Source organism: Manis javanica, chromosome 16 (genome assembly GCF_040802235.1).
Source record: "Manis javanica isolate MJ-LG chromosome 16, MJ_LKY, whole genome shotgun sequence".
Lineage (NCBI taxonomy): Eukaryota > Metazoa > Chordata > Mammalia > Pholidota > Manidae > Manis > Manis javanica.
The window spans coordinates 37,982,536-37,999,926 of NC_133171.1; the positions used below are offsets into that span (position 1 = coordinate 37,982,536).

The 17,391-nt window shown below is 39.0% G+C and overlaps 1 protein-coding gene across 4 annotated transcripts in view; it reads right to left on the bottom strand.

Annotated features, from left to right (window-relative positions):
- Positions 1 to 17,391, bottom strand: part of EFHC1 (EF-hand domain containing 1) — a 52,100-nt gene continuing 34,709 nt past the window's right edge. For 2 of the 4 annotated variants that reach the window (XM_073225000.1, XM_073225001.1), the window contains exons 8-11: positions 16,237 to 16,450; positions 15,464 to 15,611; positions 1,647 to 1,857; positions 5 to 247 (exon numbers count right to left, since the gene is read on the bottom strand). In XM_073225000.1, coding sequence (XP_073081101.1) covers positions 176 to 247; positions 1,647 to 1,857; positions 15,464 to 15,611; positions 16,237 to 16,450 — 645 coding nt within the window. In that variant the 3' untranslated portion in view covers positions 5 to 175. Of the gene's footprint in view, positions 248 to 1,646; positions 1,858 to 15,463; positions 15,612 to 16,236; positions 16,451 to 17,391 lie in introns of all 4 variants that reach the window. The other 2 variants (XM_037002864.2, XM_037002866.2) reach the window with 2 other exon arrangements.

Sequence of the window (17,391 nt, forward strand, 5' to 3'; positions counted from 1 at the left end):
GCACCAATCTTAGCTCCTACAAGATCTAATTTAATTTAGACTTTAGTAGGGAAAAATGAGAGCCACACAAAAAAGGTAATTTCAAGAGCTCGGGAAATGCCTTTGCAGAGTACAAGATGTTTCCAAGTGTAGGTCCAACCTCAAAAAATTGTATTGCATTCTCTCATCAGCTAGATCAGTTTGAGAATGCACGGATGAAGTTATAGTAGTCGATCGTGTCTTCTCCACGAGAGCACATCCTGATCAGCTGTGGGAGAAAGCAAAGCGCAGGTGAGATGGACACTCAGGGCCGCCTTCCGTGCCACAGCTGAGGCATTAGTGTTAACTGGTTCAGGGCTCCGGTATCCTCAACTGATTCTGAAAGGATTCTGTGAACCTACCAGGTCACTCAGACATTATCCCCATTTCACAGTTAATGAAACTGAAGCTTAGATGGGAGTAAATGACCTACAATTTCTGGACTAATGTTTGTATTTTTAAGAGCATTGTTATTTCCAAATCACTTTTGTTTTTATATTTTAATACAAGGCTTTGTCCATCCAGTCTGTGCACAGTAAGACTCTTAAAATACCAGGTTGCAGTTATCATAGCCCAGTAGAGAATCTAGTCATGTCACTGCTCAAACCATGTTCCCTGAAACTCAACTGTGAGTGTAGTAGACTGATTTGCCATGCTTTCCTACATGAGGCATTGCAAATCCATCCCACCAAGCCTTCCCTGTCCCACTTCCCTCTGTCTACAATTTCTCTCTCCCATGCCAGGCCACACAGATAGTAGAGATGATATATAAATCAAAGTCTGGGCATGCTGTCAGTCAGACTTGGGAAGCTGAATGGGTGTTTGGCCCACATGAGCAAATATTCTCCTATCTGCGTCCCTGCCCTGTCCCCTGCTAATGTTTCTGTGTGTGCAGAATTGTCATCTCTGACCGAGTCACGTTTGTCCTACGCAAAAGCCTTCGATCTGAATCTTAACTTCAGAACATCCCTTTTGGTGAAAAGATCTTTAGAAGGTCTACAGCACTTGAATATTCTTAATCAGTGAGAATGTCTCACTGATAACAAGCCAGTCATTGGCAGTTGTGGGAGAAATTTTGTTCTGAGTTTCAAGCAAACACTGGTTAAAGGGATTTATAATGAAAAAACGGTATCCATGCCCTCCTCACCTCACTAATGAAAATTTGAGGAGAATGTCCTTGTCCTCCCTCCATTAGCAGGTTGGCCATGCGACCCCTTACAGATGCCACTGCCGCTGGACAGCTATGCCAGCCACACTGACGGGCTCATGCAAGTGTCTGCTGTGAAGGGTGTCAGAGGCTGCCCGTTGTCTTGCTCAGTCCAGTGGCCTTGGAGTCCCTGTGACAGCTGCCCCCTCAGGCTCACTTTTGCTGCCCTCCTTTAGCCCTGACACGGCTTCCCAGCCACTCTGCTCTCTAGCCCCACTCCCTTTTAGAGAGATGCCCTGCAACAGCACTTAGAAAAGAACCCCAGGCAAGAATCAAGGGCCCACAGTCGGGGGCCAAATAGGTCTGATTGGAACATCCTGAATCTTCCCAGTCAAAATGAACTACACACGCAATTGCCTTTGGGAGAGAATGACTGGTGCACAGCCTCTGCAGTCAGCCCACAAGCGTAACTCATACTGACCTCTTTAATCAAGGAATCATCAACTGGGAGGTTAAGAGAGTCACAGATTTTAAAGAATGTCTCTTTGTCCACATATCCCGATGCTTCCTTGTCATGTACTTGAAATGCTTCGCGAATGTTGCCTGTGCATGGATGATCTTTCAATTGCTTCTGGATTGTGTCTATTAATGCTTCCAGTTCTTGCACGCCTGGATCCTTTTCAGTTTGCTTGCTGTAAAGAAAGGAAGTGACTGCACATGGTATGGTATTTGTTCTTGACCAATCTTACCTCAGTGACCAAAGTTCTCACTTGGTGAAGTCGGCGAAGCTTCTAAGGACAAATAGCTTTGATGCTGAGCTGACTAACAGCTGACCACTTGCCTGCAGGCTGGCTGATGACTGATCTCCACATCAGGAAGGCCTGATTAGAGGTTTTTGAACTGAAACTCGGGCTCCCTTGCTGTTCATTGTTAAATCACTGCACACAAAGAGCTGAATCTACCACTGCTACCATCCCAACTTCAGTGTTTGTGGGAGTCACATGATTGTTTCTTAATGCTGTTGCAGAGCTACATCATTGTGGATAAAGTGAAGGTTCCTGTGGCCAGGATTCTCACCGGGCCCTGGTTGGCTAGCTCACTACACATGTGTGGGCAATATGTGGCTACTGACTCTATAAAAAGAGCCCTGCCCAGTGCTCTGGGCTACACGGTGGCACGGCTGCAAGAGAGCAGAGCAGAGGCTTGACTGATGGCAGTGCCGAGGACAGAGACTAGGACGGCTATGAGGGCAGAGAGGCCCAGAGGTGGAGACTGGCTTGCTGCCTGCAGACTCGCTCTGAGTGGACAGGATTCTAGTGACTGACCTGCCACCGTGGAAATAAAGTTGGGTATAACCCTTTCACCCCAAGAATGTTCTACTGTCATTTCTTTGGTTACATTGAATCCACAGTGAACCTGCCTGGGGCTGAAACCCATTGGCAAGACAATCCATCTATGCTACATTTCTGAGTTTATATATATCTATATGTAGAGGGAGTGAGTCAAAAATCTCTTGTAATTCTAACGTTCTGTCTCCAATTCATTCTAAACTTTGTGAAAGGTTATCTATGGAAGTTAAGAGACTGCTCTCTGTGGTGGATCGAGAAGTTTAGGCTTAGCCTTCACTGTACTGAAGAGATATCAGTAACCCAGAACATCAGGTTGAAGGTCTATCACTGCAAAACATAACCAGGATAAACAGAAGCCTGATTTTTATTTCCTCTGAACATGAAGGTACAATTATAAAAATAAAGAATTTTAGAGCTGGAAAAGACTTTCTTGTTTCATCTTTGTAAATCTGTTTTGGAGCAAAGTCAGGCCCAGATGAACTCAGTTAGCAGTTCTCCCTCTGATGAGAAAACAGACTTGAAGTCCTTAGTGACATCCCGGATCTCATGTCAGGAGCAAGACCAGAACTGACATGTCACCTGCTTTCTCATGTATTCCGTCAAGTATGCCCAGCCGCTGCTCACCGAACCCCTCCCTCTCCTCCATACATGCACAATGCGAATCCATCACTGCTTTTTCATTCCTATTTTTTCTTGAATATAATATTCAAAAAGTTCATTATTCCAAATAGCCTCTTTTAACTTATTTCCCTTTTTGCCTGCTGGTGTCTCTTGCTGGGGGAGCTATAAAGTGGTGTGTGTAACCTTTTAGGAACAACTGGGGAACATGAAGCAAAAGCCCATCAAAGGATTTCAAATAATTTATCTAAGGAAATAATCATGAGTTGTTTACAAAGATACACCTATAAAAGTCTAAATGTCCAAAAATCAGTGTGAGTAAAATTGCAATATTTCCAGAATCTCTTGCCTGGCCTTGTACATCTCCATATCAATAGGTGATTACAAGGGTGGGGGGAGTGAGGGTGTAACTGGATCAGAGAAGTTTCCCTTTTCACAGCCCGGTGGTGAGAGACATGGGTGAGCAGAAGTGGATGACTGCTTGTAAGCAATAAACGGGTTTCTCCCACTTTATTTCTCCCTTTGACTGATTTCAGTTTCAAAGGTAATTTGCCCCAGGCTGGGAGAAAGATTTTCCCCCAGAGTTCCAATCAGGAGCTGGTTAATGATATACACTACAAGCAGACAATGTAGTAATAATGCAGCATTGACAAGGTTGCAGAAACACAATAAGGATATATTGTTAATGAGAAAATGGACTGCAGTAGTGTGCATAGAATGCTACCTTTGTGTAAAAGTTGGGGAATATGAATATATAATTAAATTTACTTACGTTGTGCAACAAAAACCAATAAAAGTGGTAGTTATCTATAGATAATAGAGGGTAACAAGTAGGTAGATGGAAGATGGGGTGGGAGCAAAACTTTTCATTGCTCCTTCATATGTGTCTATAAAACCCAAATAATTATAGTACCTACTAAAAAATTATCAATGCTTCCTAAGATATTTCATGGTAACTGAAATGCTCATGATATACTATCAAGTGAAAAAGCTGGTAAAATAGTATTAATAGAATTATTCCGTTATGTATATATTAAAACAAAATATTTGAAGTAATCTTCTCTGGGTCGTGGCATTTTGTGAACTATTTCTGCTTATTTCTACTTGTATTTCTTAAATTTTTACTCCCTGATATGTTTTTTTCTAGGCATGTGTTATTTTTGTGTAAGACAAAAATAAAAAAAATTATAATAAAAATCTTCAGTACCCAAATGCAGTCTGTCATTATTTACTTGTAGAAGCAAAATGGTTATCGTCAATCATATATACTAAATTATGAATGACTGCCAGGGAAATATTTTAGTGGCAGAAACCAATCAAGCTCAATCTTTGATATCTTTCCAGGAGTTAGAGCCACGGAGCACATAATTTAAAATGTGACCATCCAATCATTTTGTAAAGAGAAAATTACTCCCCCTTTCCTGAAGAAGCCAGATACTCATACTGCTTCATACAAGAGGGGAAATGCCCATGACATCTGCTGACTTTGAGTAGAGGGTATTCAAACAGAGCTCATAACAGGTGGTACTGTTAAACCAGCTCAACAGAGCTAGTTAAAGTTGCAGCCTCTACTTTATTGAGGTTGCTAAGGCCAGGGTACATTCTGTAGGAGCTGCAAGACCCAGAGTAAGGTTCATTCCACAAGTTAACAAGGGAACACAGGGGCCAACTGGTTATCCTCAACAGGGACTGCCAGCTGAGAGGTGGCAGGGTTCCCAACGTGCTAAATGCAGACTCTGTGCCAAGCCCGCCAATTCCCCCCTTTACTTTCCATAAAAGCAAACATGAGTTTTATAGGGTGATTAATCTCCCATAGGTAAGAGAGACGTCATGGTTTTCCAGTCTGCTCTTACACTATTTTGCTATGAGCAACCTGCCAAAGCCTTCTACTTAGCAAGAACTAAATGGAATTCATGTATTTTCTTAAAAGGCAAATGGTCTGTAATCTTGTTTACTCTTTCTTATGGGCATTATTTTGTTTTGCAGTGGGTCAGTCTATGATACCAACCTCTTGGCCCCAGTAAAGATAAACCCACTCCCAGGACAGGAAGTCCCAAGTCTAGAGCTTCAAGTAGTCAGGAAGCTAAGTAAGAACATCACCAATTTCTTGGTGCTTTTTTCAGAAAGGCAGGACAAATCATAGTAAAGAGTATGAGCTTTTTACTCAGCTTTGCCACTTACAGGTTGCATGATCTTGAGTTGATTGCTTAACTGTTCTGTGCCTCAGTTTCCTTATATATATGAGAGATTTTAAGGGAAGCCATCTCATAAAAATTATTGTAAGAATTAAATTAATTACTGCATGTAAAGTGCTTAGTACCTGATATAGCAGACACACACAAATGCTAGCTTTTAAGAAAGTTCTACTGTCAGTCCTGGTAAAAATATTCATTCACTCATATAACAACTATTGAGATGTATGTCTTAATGCTAGTTTTAGAATACACTGTTGAGTATAACAAGAAATCTGTCTTTAGTAAGTATCCCTGTTCTCCAGAATGACAGTTAACCACAGACTTCAAAATCACTAACAGAAGGGAAAACATGACCATTACCATTTAAGATGGGTAAACAGGATGAGAGGATCAGGAAAGGCTGAACTAGGAGGTGGCATCTGACCTAGGCCTTGAAGGATGTGAGACTTGGACCAAAACAATGGGAATAGCTGGGAAAAGGCATGAAGAAAGGAATGTTTGAGGTTCATATAATAAATCTGTTTGTCTGAAGTACAGAGTGTTTGTGGAAAGGTAAGCTGGAACTCTAAATTAGATGGTCATTTGGATCCATGCTATTGAGGTTCTTGGATGCCAGACTAAGAACTTTCATTTTGTTTTAAGTGATGGTAACCTCTTGAAAGTAGTATGGTGAAGAAATCGAAGGTCAAAGGGAGATTTAAAAAATCTTGAAACAAATGAAAGTGGAAATACAACATGCCAAAACTTGTGGGATGCAGAAGAACAGTTCTATAAGGGAAATTTATGGTGATAAATGCCTACATTAGGAAAAAACAAATATCTCAAGTAAACAACCCAACTTTACACCTTAAGAAACTATAAAAAGAAGAAAAAACGAAGCCCAAATTTAGCAGAAGGAAGGAAATAACAAAATCAGCAGAAATAAATTAGAGATCGGAAAAATGACAGAAAAGATCAATAAAACTAAGAGCTGATTTTTTGATAAGATAAACAAAATTGATTAACTTTTAGCTAGATTACTAAGATAAAAACCCTTAAAATAAGAAATGAAAGAGGAGACATTACAATTGATACCACATAAATACAGAGTATCATATCATACTGCTATGAATAATTATACATTAATAAATTGGATAACCTTGAAGAAATGGATAAATTCATAGAAAAATACAACCTCTGAAGACTGAATCACGAAGACATAGAAAATTTGAATAGATCAATAATAAGGACACCAAATTAGTAAACACAAATACCCCAACACTGAAAATTCCAGGACCACATGGCTTCACTGGTGAATTCTACCAATCACTTAAAGAAGAATTAATCCCAATCCTTCTCAAACTCTTCCAAAAAATTGAAGAGGAAGAACACTCCAAAATTCATATTACAAGGCCAGCATTACCCTGATGACCTGATACCAAGCCAGACAATAACACCACAAGAAAATAAAATTATAGGCTAATATCCCTGGTGAACATAGGTACAAAAATCCTGAACAAAATACTAGCAAACTGAATTCAACAGCAGGTTAAAAGGATCATAACACCATGATCGTGTGGGATTTACCCTTGGTATGCAAGGATGGTTCAACATACACAAATCAGTAAATGTGATAAGATGCCCAGGCTCTAAAATCAGGAGCAAGATAACGATGCCCACTCCTACCATTTCTATTCAACATAGACCTAGCCAGAATAATTAGCCAAGAAAAAGAAATAAAAAGCATCAAAATAGGAAAGGAAGAAGTAAATTGTCTGTTTGAAGATGACATGATCTTATACACAGAAAACCCTAAAGGTTCTACCAACTGTTAAAATAGTCAACAAATTCAGTGAAGTTCCAGGATATAAAATCAATATATAAAAATCAGTTGTGTTTCTAATACTATAGATGTATAGTATGAACTATCTGAAAGAGAAATTAAGAAAACAATTCCATTTACAATAGCATCAGAAATGAAATACTTAGGAACAAATTTAATGAAGGTGAAAGACCTATATGCTGAAAACTATAAGACATACACCAATGAAAAAAATTAAAGAGGGCACAAACAAATGGAAAGATATTTTATTTTCTTGACTGGAAGAATTAATATTGTTAAAATGTCCATACTATCCAAAGTGATTTACAGATTCAACGCAATCCCTATCAAAGTTCCAATGGTTCAAATTATAGTAATCAAAACTGTATGGTACTGGCATTAAAAACAGACACACAAACCAATAGAACAGAATACAGAGCCCAGAAATAAACCCAGTAATATATGGTCAGCTAATCTTTGACAAGGGTACCAAGAATACACAATGGGGAAAGACAGTCTATTCAGTAATTGGTGTTGAGAAAACTGGATATACACATGCAAAAGAATGAAATTGGGTCCCTATTTTATATAACTCACAATTATGAAGACTTAAACATAAGACCTGAAACTATAACTCCTAGAAGAAAACAAAAGGGAAAAAAACAATATATGATGTTTGAAAGGACACAAACATTCAGACCATAGCACAAACCATGTATCTTGATAAGAGGTTAATATCTAAAATATATAAGGAGCTCATACAACTCAGTAGCAAAATAACAAACAATCCAACTTAAACATGGGCAAAAGACTTGAAATAGACATTTTTTGAAAGAGGACAGAGACGGCCAACAAGTACATGGAATAAGTATCTCAAAGAGAAATCTGCACTCCTGTGTTCACTGTGGCACGATCCACGATAGTCAACATATGAAAACAATCACAGTGTTCATCGATGGATGAACAGAATTTAAAACTGTGGCATGCCCACACAAATAGAATATTATTCAGCCATTAAAAAAGGGAAATCCTGCCATTTGTGACAACACAGATGACCCTGAGAGACATTATGCTTAGTGAAATAACCCATACAAAGACAGACAAATACCGTATGATCTTACTTATATGTGGAATCTAAAAAAAGTCAAACTCACAGAAACAGAGTAGAAGGATGGTTGCCAGGGGCTGGGAAGTGGGTGAAAGGGGCAGTGATGGTTAAAGGGTACAAATTTTCAGTTATGAGATAAGAAAGTTCTGGGGATTTAATGCACAGTATGGTGACTATAATTAATACTATACTGTATTCTTGAAATTCAATAACCGAGTAGATCCTAAGCATTTCCATTACACACACACACACACACACACACACACACACACACACACACACACAATTAAATGTATCCATGTTTATTTAACTTGATTGTGGTAGTTATTTCACAATGTATATGTATATCAAATCATTATATTGTGTACTTTATATATATATAATTTTACTTGTCAATTATATCTCAGTAAAACTGGGGCAGGGCGTAGTAGTATGAGGAATTTGGAGCCAAGTTCCAGGATGACTGCCCTGGTAACAGTGTGTGAAGTGGATTAAGGAAAAAAGAGTGGAGGTGGGGAGATGGGAGGAACTGGGAAGCCTGGGTAAGTGGCAATGAGAAAATGGCAGACACTGGTGGTTACTCGCCCAATATTCATCCTCTCCTTTCTCCTAACCGAGGCCTTGTTTTGTTTGAAGCAGCCATTAGGAGTGACCATGTGATACAGCCCAGAAAAAGAGGTAAGCAGAAGCTGCTAGGTGGAGCTCCTGGATAAGCCCTTTAAAACCAGAAAAGACATGATAAGATTGGCTTTTCAATCTTTTATCCTTTGTCCCTTCCCTTCCTCCTACCTGGAACATAAATGCAATCCTGGAGATAGAACATTCACTTTCTGGCCAGAGTGAAAGCATGAGGACAAACCTACTTGGTAAGGATGTCTGAGAAGAGAGAGAACAAAAGTTCAGTCTCTGCAGGCACAAAAAAGCGACTCCACCAGCCCCCTACTGCTTACCTCCAGAGATGGTACTCCATGATAAACATAAAACTCCACTGGGTTAAGCTAACGTAAATTTGTTTTTGTTACTGTTGTTGTTATGTGCAGACAAATGCAACTCCAAAATAACTGGGTGCTTTAACTTAGGAAATGGTGGGGAAAACAAAGGCAGAGACAAGAGGTATTGTAGAATAAAATACAAGAAGTTGGCAGATTACTGAATATGGGGCAAAAGAGAAGAGGTGAAAGTTATGTCTAAGGTTTCAAATCAAGGCAGATGGTACACTGATGTGGTTAAGAAAGAGGAATTAACATTCATTGTTTGCCTCCTGTGTGCCAGACACTATGCTGTTGCTTCAAATGTTATCAAAACTCATTGTTATCACAAGTTTATGAAGCAGATAAAGAGAAAGAAGGGAGAAAAAAGTAAGTGTGCTAAAAAAGATGAAAATGACAATGGTTCATTTTTAGTTGTACAAAGTATGAGTTGCTGGTGGCTCAGCTGGACAGGATTCTAAGAATAGAATCAGGAGAAGGGTCAGGATGGAAAGCAATTCATTTAGATACTGCAATGCGATGAGCTAAGGTTGTTAAGAAAGTTTAGGGAAAGCAAACGAGAAGACCAAGGTATGACCTTGAGAATCACCAGGATAGTAGACAAAGTAGGGAGAAGATACTAAGTAGGCTTCCAGAGACATGGGAGGAACATCAGAGACTGACTTTCTAGAACTCAAAAGAGAGGGTTTAAAACAGGGAGTGGTAAAAAGTAATTTTTATTATATGTATATCAAAAAGGCCTAAATACTAGACCAGGGGGTTGGCAAACTACAGGCCACAGGCCACAGTGAGCCTGCTGCCTTTCTAAAAATAAAGTTTAACTGGAATACAGCCACACCCATTCATTGACACAGTGTCCACCACTGCTTTCACCCTATAAGGCAGAGTTGAGTGGTGATAAATCATTTTACAGAAAGGTTTACCCACGCTTCCCCTAGACTTTGAGCTCCCTACTCCCTCACACATTTGCCTAAGCATTTGTTAGGCCTGGTGCATGTATACATTCAAGTATCTGTTGAATTAATAAATATATAACAAGAGACCATTAGATTTGGAACTCACCCAATGGCCTTCAAGGAAGCCATTTGTGAAGACTGGATTCTGGAGCAGTCAGAAAGGAGGTGGTTACAGACACAAAACAGAAAAATAACATTTGGGGAAATGGAAGCTACTTATCTCTGCCTGATAAGAAGATAAAGAGAAAATGAGTGATAGTACAGATATATTCCAAGGTGAAGAGTGGGAAATATGAAGAAGCTTCCATTGGATCATTTTATCTCAAATTTGAGACCAATGGCAAAGTGAATAAAGAAGAGCTTGGAGCTTAAAGAAAATGGAAAAGGGAATGAGAATATTGGGAATGTCGATCTGGGAAAAATGGCTGGAAATGAAAAAGAGGATTGAAAGAATCATTGAGCAGGGGAGGAGGGTCCCCCTGAAGTTGAAGAACACAAATGGGCATGCTAGAAAAACAATAACAACATATACAAAACACAAGTGTGGGTTTATGCTATTAACATATGGAGATTTTATGTAGAAGGTGGATTTATAAGCACCTGTCATCTAAAAATCTAAGTCCCATGTATTTCAGGAAGGTCTCCAAGATGAAGTCAATATTCAGTATTCAATGACATGTGTACTGTTTTAAATTTCTGTCTCAGAGAAAGAAAATGGCAAACTCCAAATTTTCACCATCCAAATTGACACTTAATATAGAAAGTACTCAGGCCTGACCACTACTTGGAATTCCCTTTCATTATCCTTAGCAATGATCAGTCCGAAAAAAGGAGTTCTATGTCCTTAGAGCTGCATTCTTTACCATATGGAAGGAGTCAGGAGCTGAAGACAGGAAGGGCAGAAGACACGGGAGCTGTGACACTTGGGTTCATATGCCTCCAAGCACTTTCTGTCCCTCATCTCTGAGCCATCGCAAGAGAAGAGAGGTAAGGCAAGGACCAAGTTCCATAGTGATGGGACTCTTAACCCAGAACCCAAATTTCTCATTTTTATTGGTATCTTATTCTAAGTGCCACAACACTCTCTTTTCCTCATTACTAATTCAGAAAAAAAAAAAAGATTCTACTGGTAGTATGCCAAAGCAAAAAGCTCTCCAGTGCTTCCAGTATTTTCAAAGACATGGGAGAATTACAGAAAAAAAACATTTAAGAAGTACTTGAATTAAATGTATGACCATGAATCTCAACTTGCCCCTCGATGCTGCCCACCCACCAAACTCCGCTTCTCCAGCCCACGTGCCTCCCACTTTCCTCAACAGCTGCCATGTTTCTTTAGTCCTGAGACAAAATTTTTTCACCTTTTTTACATCTCTGGAATTATGATGCATTTTTTCAACCGATAGTAAATATTAATTATAATTGGTTTTTTCTTTCTAAACAGTAGATAAAATAATCCTATGCATTTATTTTCATTTTGTTTTTATATTGATTTATATAGCCACCAGGATGGAGCATTTTACAACTTTTCTTCCCCTGAAACCTCCAACATCTCCCCATCCTCATTCTTCCTATGGGAAAAATACACCGACATAATCAGAAGGGCCCCTCATCCACACGTGTACCCTACCAGCATCTGTACCCACACACTCAGCCTTCCTGAAGTCACCATAGATGGTTTCAAAGGGTAGTCCTGGGACCCTCGGATGTTCCTGAGATTCTTTTGGGGATCTGTGAGGTCAAAACTATTCTCATAAAAATACTAAATCATTATTAGTTGCTTTTTTTTACTCTGGTTTTCTCATAAGTGCACAGAACTTTCCAGAGGTTGCATGATGAACGATATGCAGTGGTCTGAATACAGAAGCAGATGAAAATCCAGCTGTCTTCTATTGGTAAAGTCAGACATTAATGAGACTTGCAAAAATTCAAAACAATGCCCCTCTCCTCACTAAACCTTTTTGTTTGGAAAATATAGGATGTTTTTTAGAAATAAATATTCTGTTATCTACATGAAGTAGGTTTATTGGTTTTTTTAAACAACCATACATTTCCAGTATGGTAACTATCAATAGATATAAACCAAGTAAACAAAAACTCTTTGAGATCTTCCATAATCTTTACAAGATTAAAGGTGTCCTGAGACCAAAAGGTTTGAGAATAACTGCCAGAGGTGAATGATCGGTGCATCTATGTAAAGCCAGTTCCTCCACGTGTGTACTAAATCTCATCCTTTCTCATCTACTCCACAAATCTCCCCTCTCTCACATATTCATCAATGTTTCCTTCTCTGCAGAATCATTTCCATTTACATACAAACATGCCATTATTTATTCTATCTAAACAAACAAAAACCTTCTCTGACCTCCATTTCATCTGCCAGCTACTGTCCCATTTTTCTGTTCCCCTTTGAACCAAACTCCCTCAAAAGAGTTGTCCTTACCTGTAGTCTCAAATTCCTCTCCTCCCATTCTCTCTTAAATCCACTTCTACCAGGTTTTCCTGCCCTTCCCATCCTATTCCACAAGACTCCTCATTAAGGCCCCCCTACATGGCTAAATCCCCATCTGATTCAATGAATCATTCCATCTGCCTTGATCTACAAGCGGTTTTCCCTTTGCATGATTCTGGAATGCATACATTTCAGTTACCACTGTTTAGTTAAATAAATCCGACGGTCAATAGCAGGGTTCAAATTTCAGTTACCACAGTTTATTAACAAAGAGGAATTGCACAAAGTACAAATTTACTGTCAGGTTGTCAATCCACTGATCACTACATAAATAATGTACTCACATCATGACCAGTGACAATCACATTATTTTTTCAGAGTCTGCTGGTGATTGGCCACTGCGCATCTGTTTTTCAGTTCACATCTAGACAGCAAAGTCACAACTACGTTGCCTCCTTGTCTTTCAGTGATGAACCCCTTTTACAGAATTGGATAATTGAAAGAGGGAATTGGCCAGAGCAGATGAAAGTGAAGCAAAGGAACAAAAAGTGATAACACTAGCAATAAAATGTGAATCAAACACAATGGGGTTATAAAAACAGTAGCTAACTGTGGGATCGCTGACATTGCCACCGTTCAAGAGACTCTCAATAAACAGCCAGAGGAAAGCCAGCCTGTGATATAAATGAGGAAAGTGGTTGTAATGAAAAGTTTAAAGATATCCTAGATACTCGCAAAACACTTCACATTAAAGGAACTCTCAGAGATATTTCACTGCTATTATAGGAACTCTAGGAGATATTTTACAACATTGAAAGCAAAAATAATAAAATGTTGGATGTTGAAAGACACATGACAATTTGCCAAGGCACAGAAAGAGGTTCACTCTGCATCGTGTTATCTGTCATGTTGTTATACAACGAGAAGGCAAGCATTGTTCAAACTACTCTCGATAAAATTTTTATAAAGAAATAAAACACTTTAATTTGCAATGTTGCCAATATTATAAATTATAGTTTACAAAATGAAAATTCGTTTACTATTTTTGCATTTCTCTATACATTTATAACCACTGGTTTTTCATGTTTGACAAAGTTTTTTTAAGGTCATAGAACAATAATAAATGTTCCAATTGATTATTAAAGGTTATTTGGCAAGGTCATTTTTATAGTCCCTTGCTGCTGTGCAAAGGGAAGACTGCCTGTACTTTCTTCATTTGGCTTCCAGGATCCCGCGCCCACTGGGTTTCCTTCCTGTCTCTCTAGTTGTCCTTGGCAATCTTCTTTTCACAGCTCTCACTGTTGGAGGAACCCAGAGCTCAGTCCGTGGAGGTTCCACCCAACCCCATGGCTTAAAATGTCATCTGTATGCTGCCAACTACTCCCATGTTTACATCTCCAGTCCAGACTTCTCACCTGAACTCCAGATTTATATATGCAACAGCCTGTTTGATATTTACTGGATATCTGATAGATATCTTAACCCTAGTATATCCAAAACTGAAAGCTCCCCCTCAAAAAAACCTCTTCTACCCACAATGCAAATCTTCCCCATCTCAGTTGTCATTCAACTTCCTTCCAGTTGCTCAGGCCAAAAATCTTAGAGTCAACCTTAGTTATTTTCTCTCATATCCCCCATGTAATCTGTCTGAAATCCTACTGACTCTACCTTCAAAATATATCCAAAATCAGACCACTTCACCCACATTCACTGATCTATCCTGGTCCATGCACCATGTTCTTTTGCCCAAATTACAGCAATATTCTCCCAACTAATCTTCCTCCCAATTTATTCTCAATACAACAGACAGGGTAGTTATTTTAAAAACATATCAAATCTTAAGGGGCATTATAATTAGCACTCACAATATAGGTAGGTCACGGGGAAGGCAGTACAGCACGAAGAAGACAAGTAATGACTCAATAGCATCTTACTATGCTGATGGACAGTGACTGTAATGGGGTGGGGGGGAGTTGATAATGTGGGTGAATGTTGAAACCACAATGTGGCTCATGTGAAATCTTCATAAGATTGTATACCAAAGATATCTTAATTAAAATAAAGAAAGAAAGAAAATAAAAACATATGTTAAATCTTGCCACCCTCCACTCAGAATCACCATAATGGCTCTCCATTTCACTCAAAGGAAAGCAACATCTTTCCAAAGACCTAGAAGGTCCTACACAATCCAGCCCCTTGTTGGTTTTCCAACTGCATCTCCTACATCTCTTCCTCCCACTCACTCCACCCAGCCACTCTCACTGGCCTGCTCCTTGCCAGATACTACTTAGGGTCTAAGCACACACCATTCCCTCTTCCCGGATAGTCATACACTCACTCCTTTACACTCAAGTGTTTGCGCAGTGTCACATTCTCAAGGTGTGACCACCTCCCCCGATCAGCTACAATCCACCACCCTCCAGAAACCCTATCACCCTTATTTTGTTCCACTTTTCCACAGCACTCATCACTCAATATACAGTATTATTTACTTGCTTGTACTTATTGGCTATCTCCCACTGCTTAGAAGGTTAACTCCATGAGGGTAGCGAGTTCTTATCTATTTTGTTTACTGATAAAAGCCCAGTGATAGTATCTGACACATACCAGGCATTCAATAATTATTTGCTAAATAAATGAAGTTGAAAAAGTTCTAAGTTACTAGCTTTTATATTGGACCCAGGGAACTTTCTTTGAATGTCTGATAAACTCCCACTTGGTGAGGGAAAACTGAAAATCTAAACTGTGATTACTCATTCATTTCATCAAGAACTATTTGTTGAATATCTCATATGTGCCAAAGCCAAAATGGACCCTAGATGAGTGAACGTACCTTTCCAAATCTGGTGCAGGAGTTTTTCGCTTATGAATATGGTTCTGAATTGACAAGAGTGCTTCTGGTGAAAACTGGGCAGTATTGCTCTCCATGTACTTCAAAACATAGTCGTCTGCATCAAGGATGATGAAGCGGTGGCCAAACACTGGGGAGACAGGAAAAAGGCACTTTCATGGTTATGTTTTTATTACTTGATCAGGATTAAAATAATACTGATCCTCCAATGATGAATTCACAGATATGCATTTGTGACCCAGACTAATGAACTTTCAATAGCTCTTAAAACTGTTGACTTCAAGTCTTCAAAGCACCATATAGGCCAAACAAAACACACGTGTGGACTACATTCTGCCCACAGGCTGACAGTTTGAGACCATTTGGCTAGCATTATGTTCAGCTTCATGGACACTAAGATGATTGTGCAAGGTCAATTCTTCAAACAAATTTATTTATAAACATAATTTTAAAGAGAAAATTTAAGAAGGAAGGAATGAGCATGTAATGTCAAAAAGTTGCAAATAAACTAATATGCAATGGTTGGCTAAGCATTTAGGAAGTATAGGGTCTACATCCACAGCGAACAAATATACCCAATTTACAGTTTAAGTGATAAGAAAGGAAATTAAGACACTGTACCACATTAACAAGATTAACTTTATCGCAGCTCAGCTGCAGCTTAACTGCCCCTACAAGGGTTCACTGAATTAAATTCCAAATAAGAAGAACCCATTCACTTGACTATTAGGAAGTCTCAAACTGTTTAGACCTACCCTCAATCACAGCACCAATGAAGAAGTCACTAGGGCCGTAGTAGACAGGGTTTTCCACAGAAGAGTACGGCTTAACGACCTTGGTTCTGCCAAGGTACTTGCCCCCAATGATACCAGAATTGCGAACAGGAGGCTCAAAGATACTGATCGTGTCAGTGGCTAGAAAATAAGAGAAGACAAATCGGCGGTCTTTGTCTTCTGGGATGGGGGATTCCTGGAAAGGAAGAGAGAAAAGGATATTATGGAGGCATGTGATCTATCCACATGCCCAAATCTAAATACCTACAGGATCTAGATATATATTATGACCTAGTATATAATGCATAACATAAATGAGCTGTCTGAGGGGACTCAGGTGGCCTGGAGAGGAGGACATGGCTTAGCTAAAGGAGGCTGCCCAACTCAACACCAACTGATTGTTGCCTTGTGGGAATGTAGGCCCAAAGTTACTAGATTTTCCAATTTTTCACGAGAACTTAGAAATCTGGATTCATGTGTAAAGCCCCCAATTTAAAAATGTTGACTTTAACTCTTCAAAGCACCACACAGGCCAAACAAAACACACGTGTGGGCTACATTCCGCCCACAGGCTGTCAGTTTGAGACCTCTTGGCTAGAATTACGTTCAGCTTCATGGACACTAAGATGATTGTGCGAGGTTAATTCTTTAAACAAATCCATCTATCAACATAATTTTAAAGAAAAAATTTAAGAAGGGAGGAATGAATATATAATCAAAAAGTTGAAAGTGATTCTGAGAAGCTATCCTGTAGATAAGACTTCTAAATCGAATCCCTGAGAATGATCACAGAATTATTAGGAAACAAATTCTAGATTGAACAAGCCTAAATACAGACATGTTTATTCTTGACTGTCTCTCATATTACAACTTCAGCATGTAACTTCTCACTCAGACCATGGAGTTATTTGTATAACAATTTCTTACTTATCAAAGAATGTCACTGGGTTACCTTTTAGTAAAATAATTTCTGCATATCATTCCCTAATCTAATATTCTCCAAACTTCTTTGATTAGATACTTCTATAATAAAAAATGTCAACAAACATCCACAATATAGTTAATAAAAATCAAATCACATCACTGCTCTCAAACCTCCAATGACCCCCATCACACTTAGAATAAAATACAAAGTTC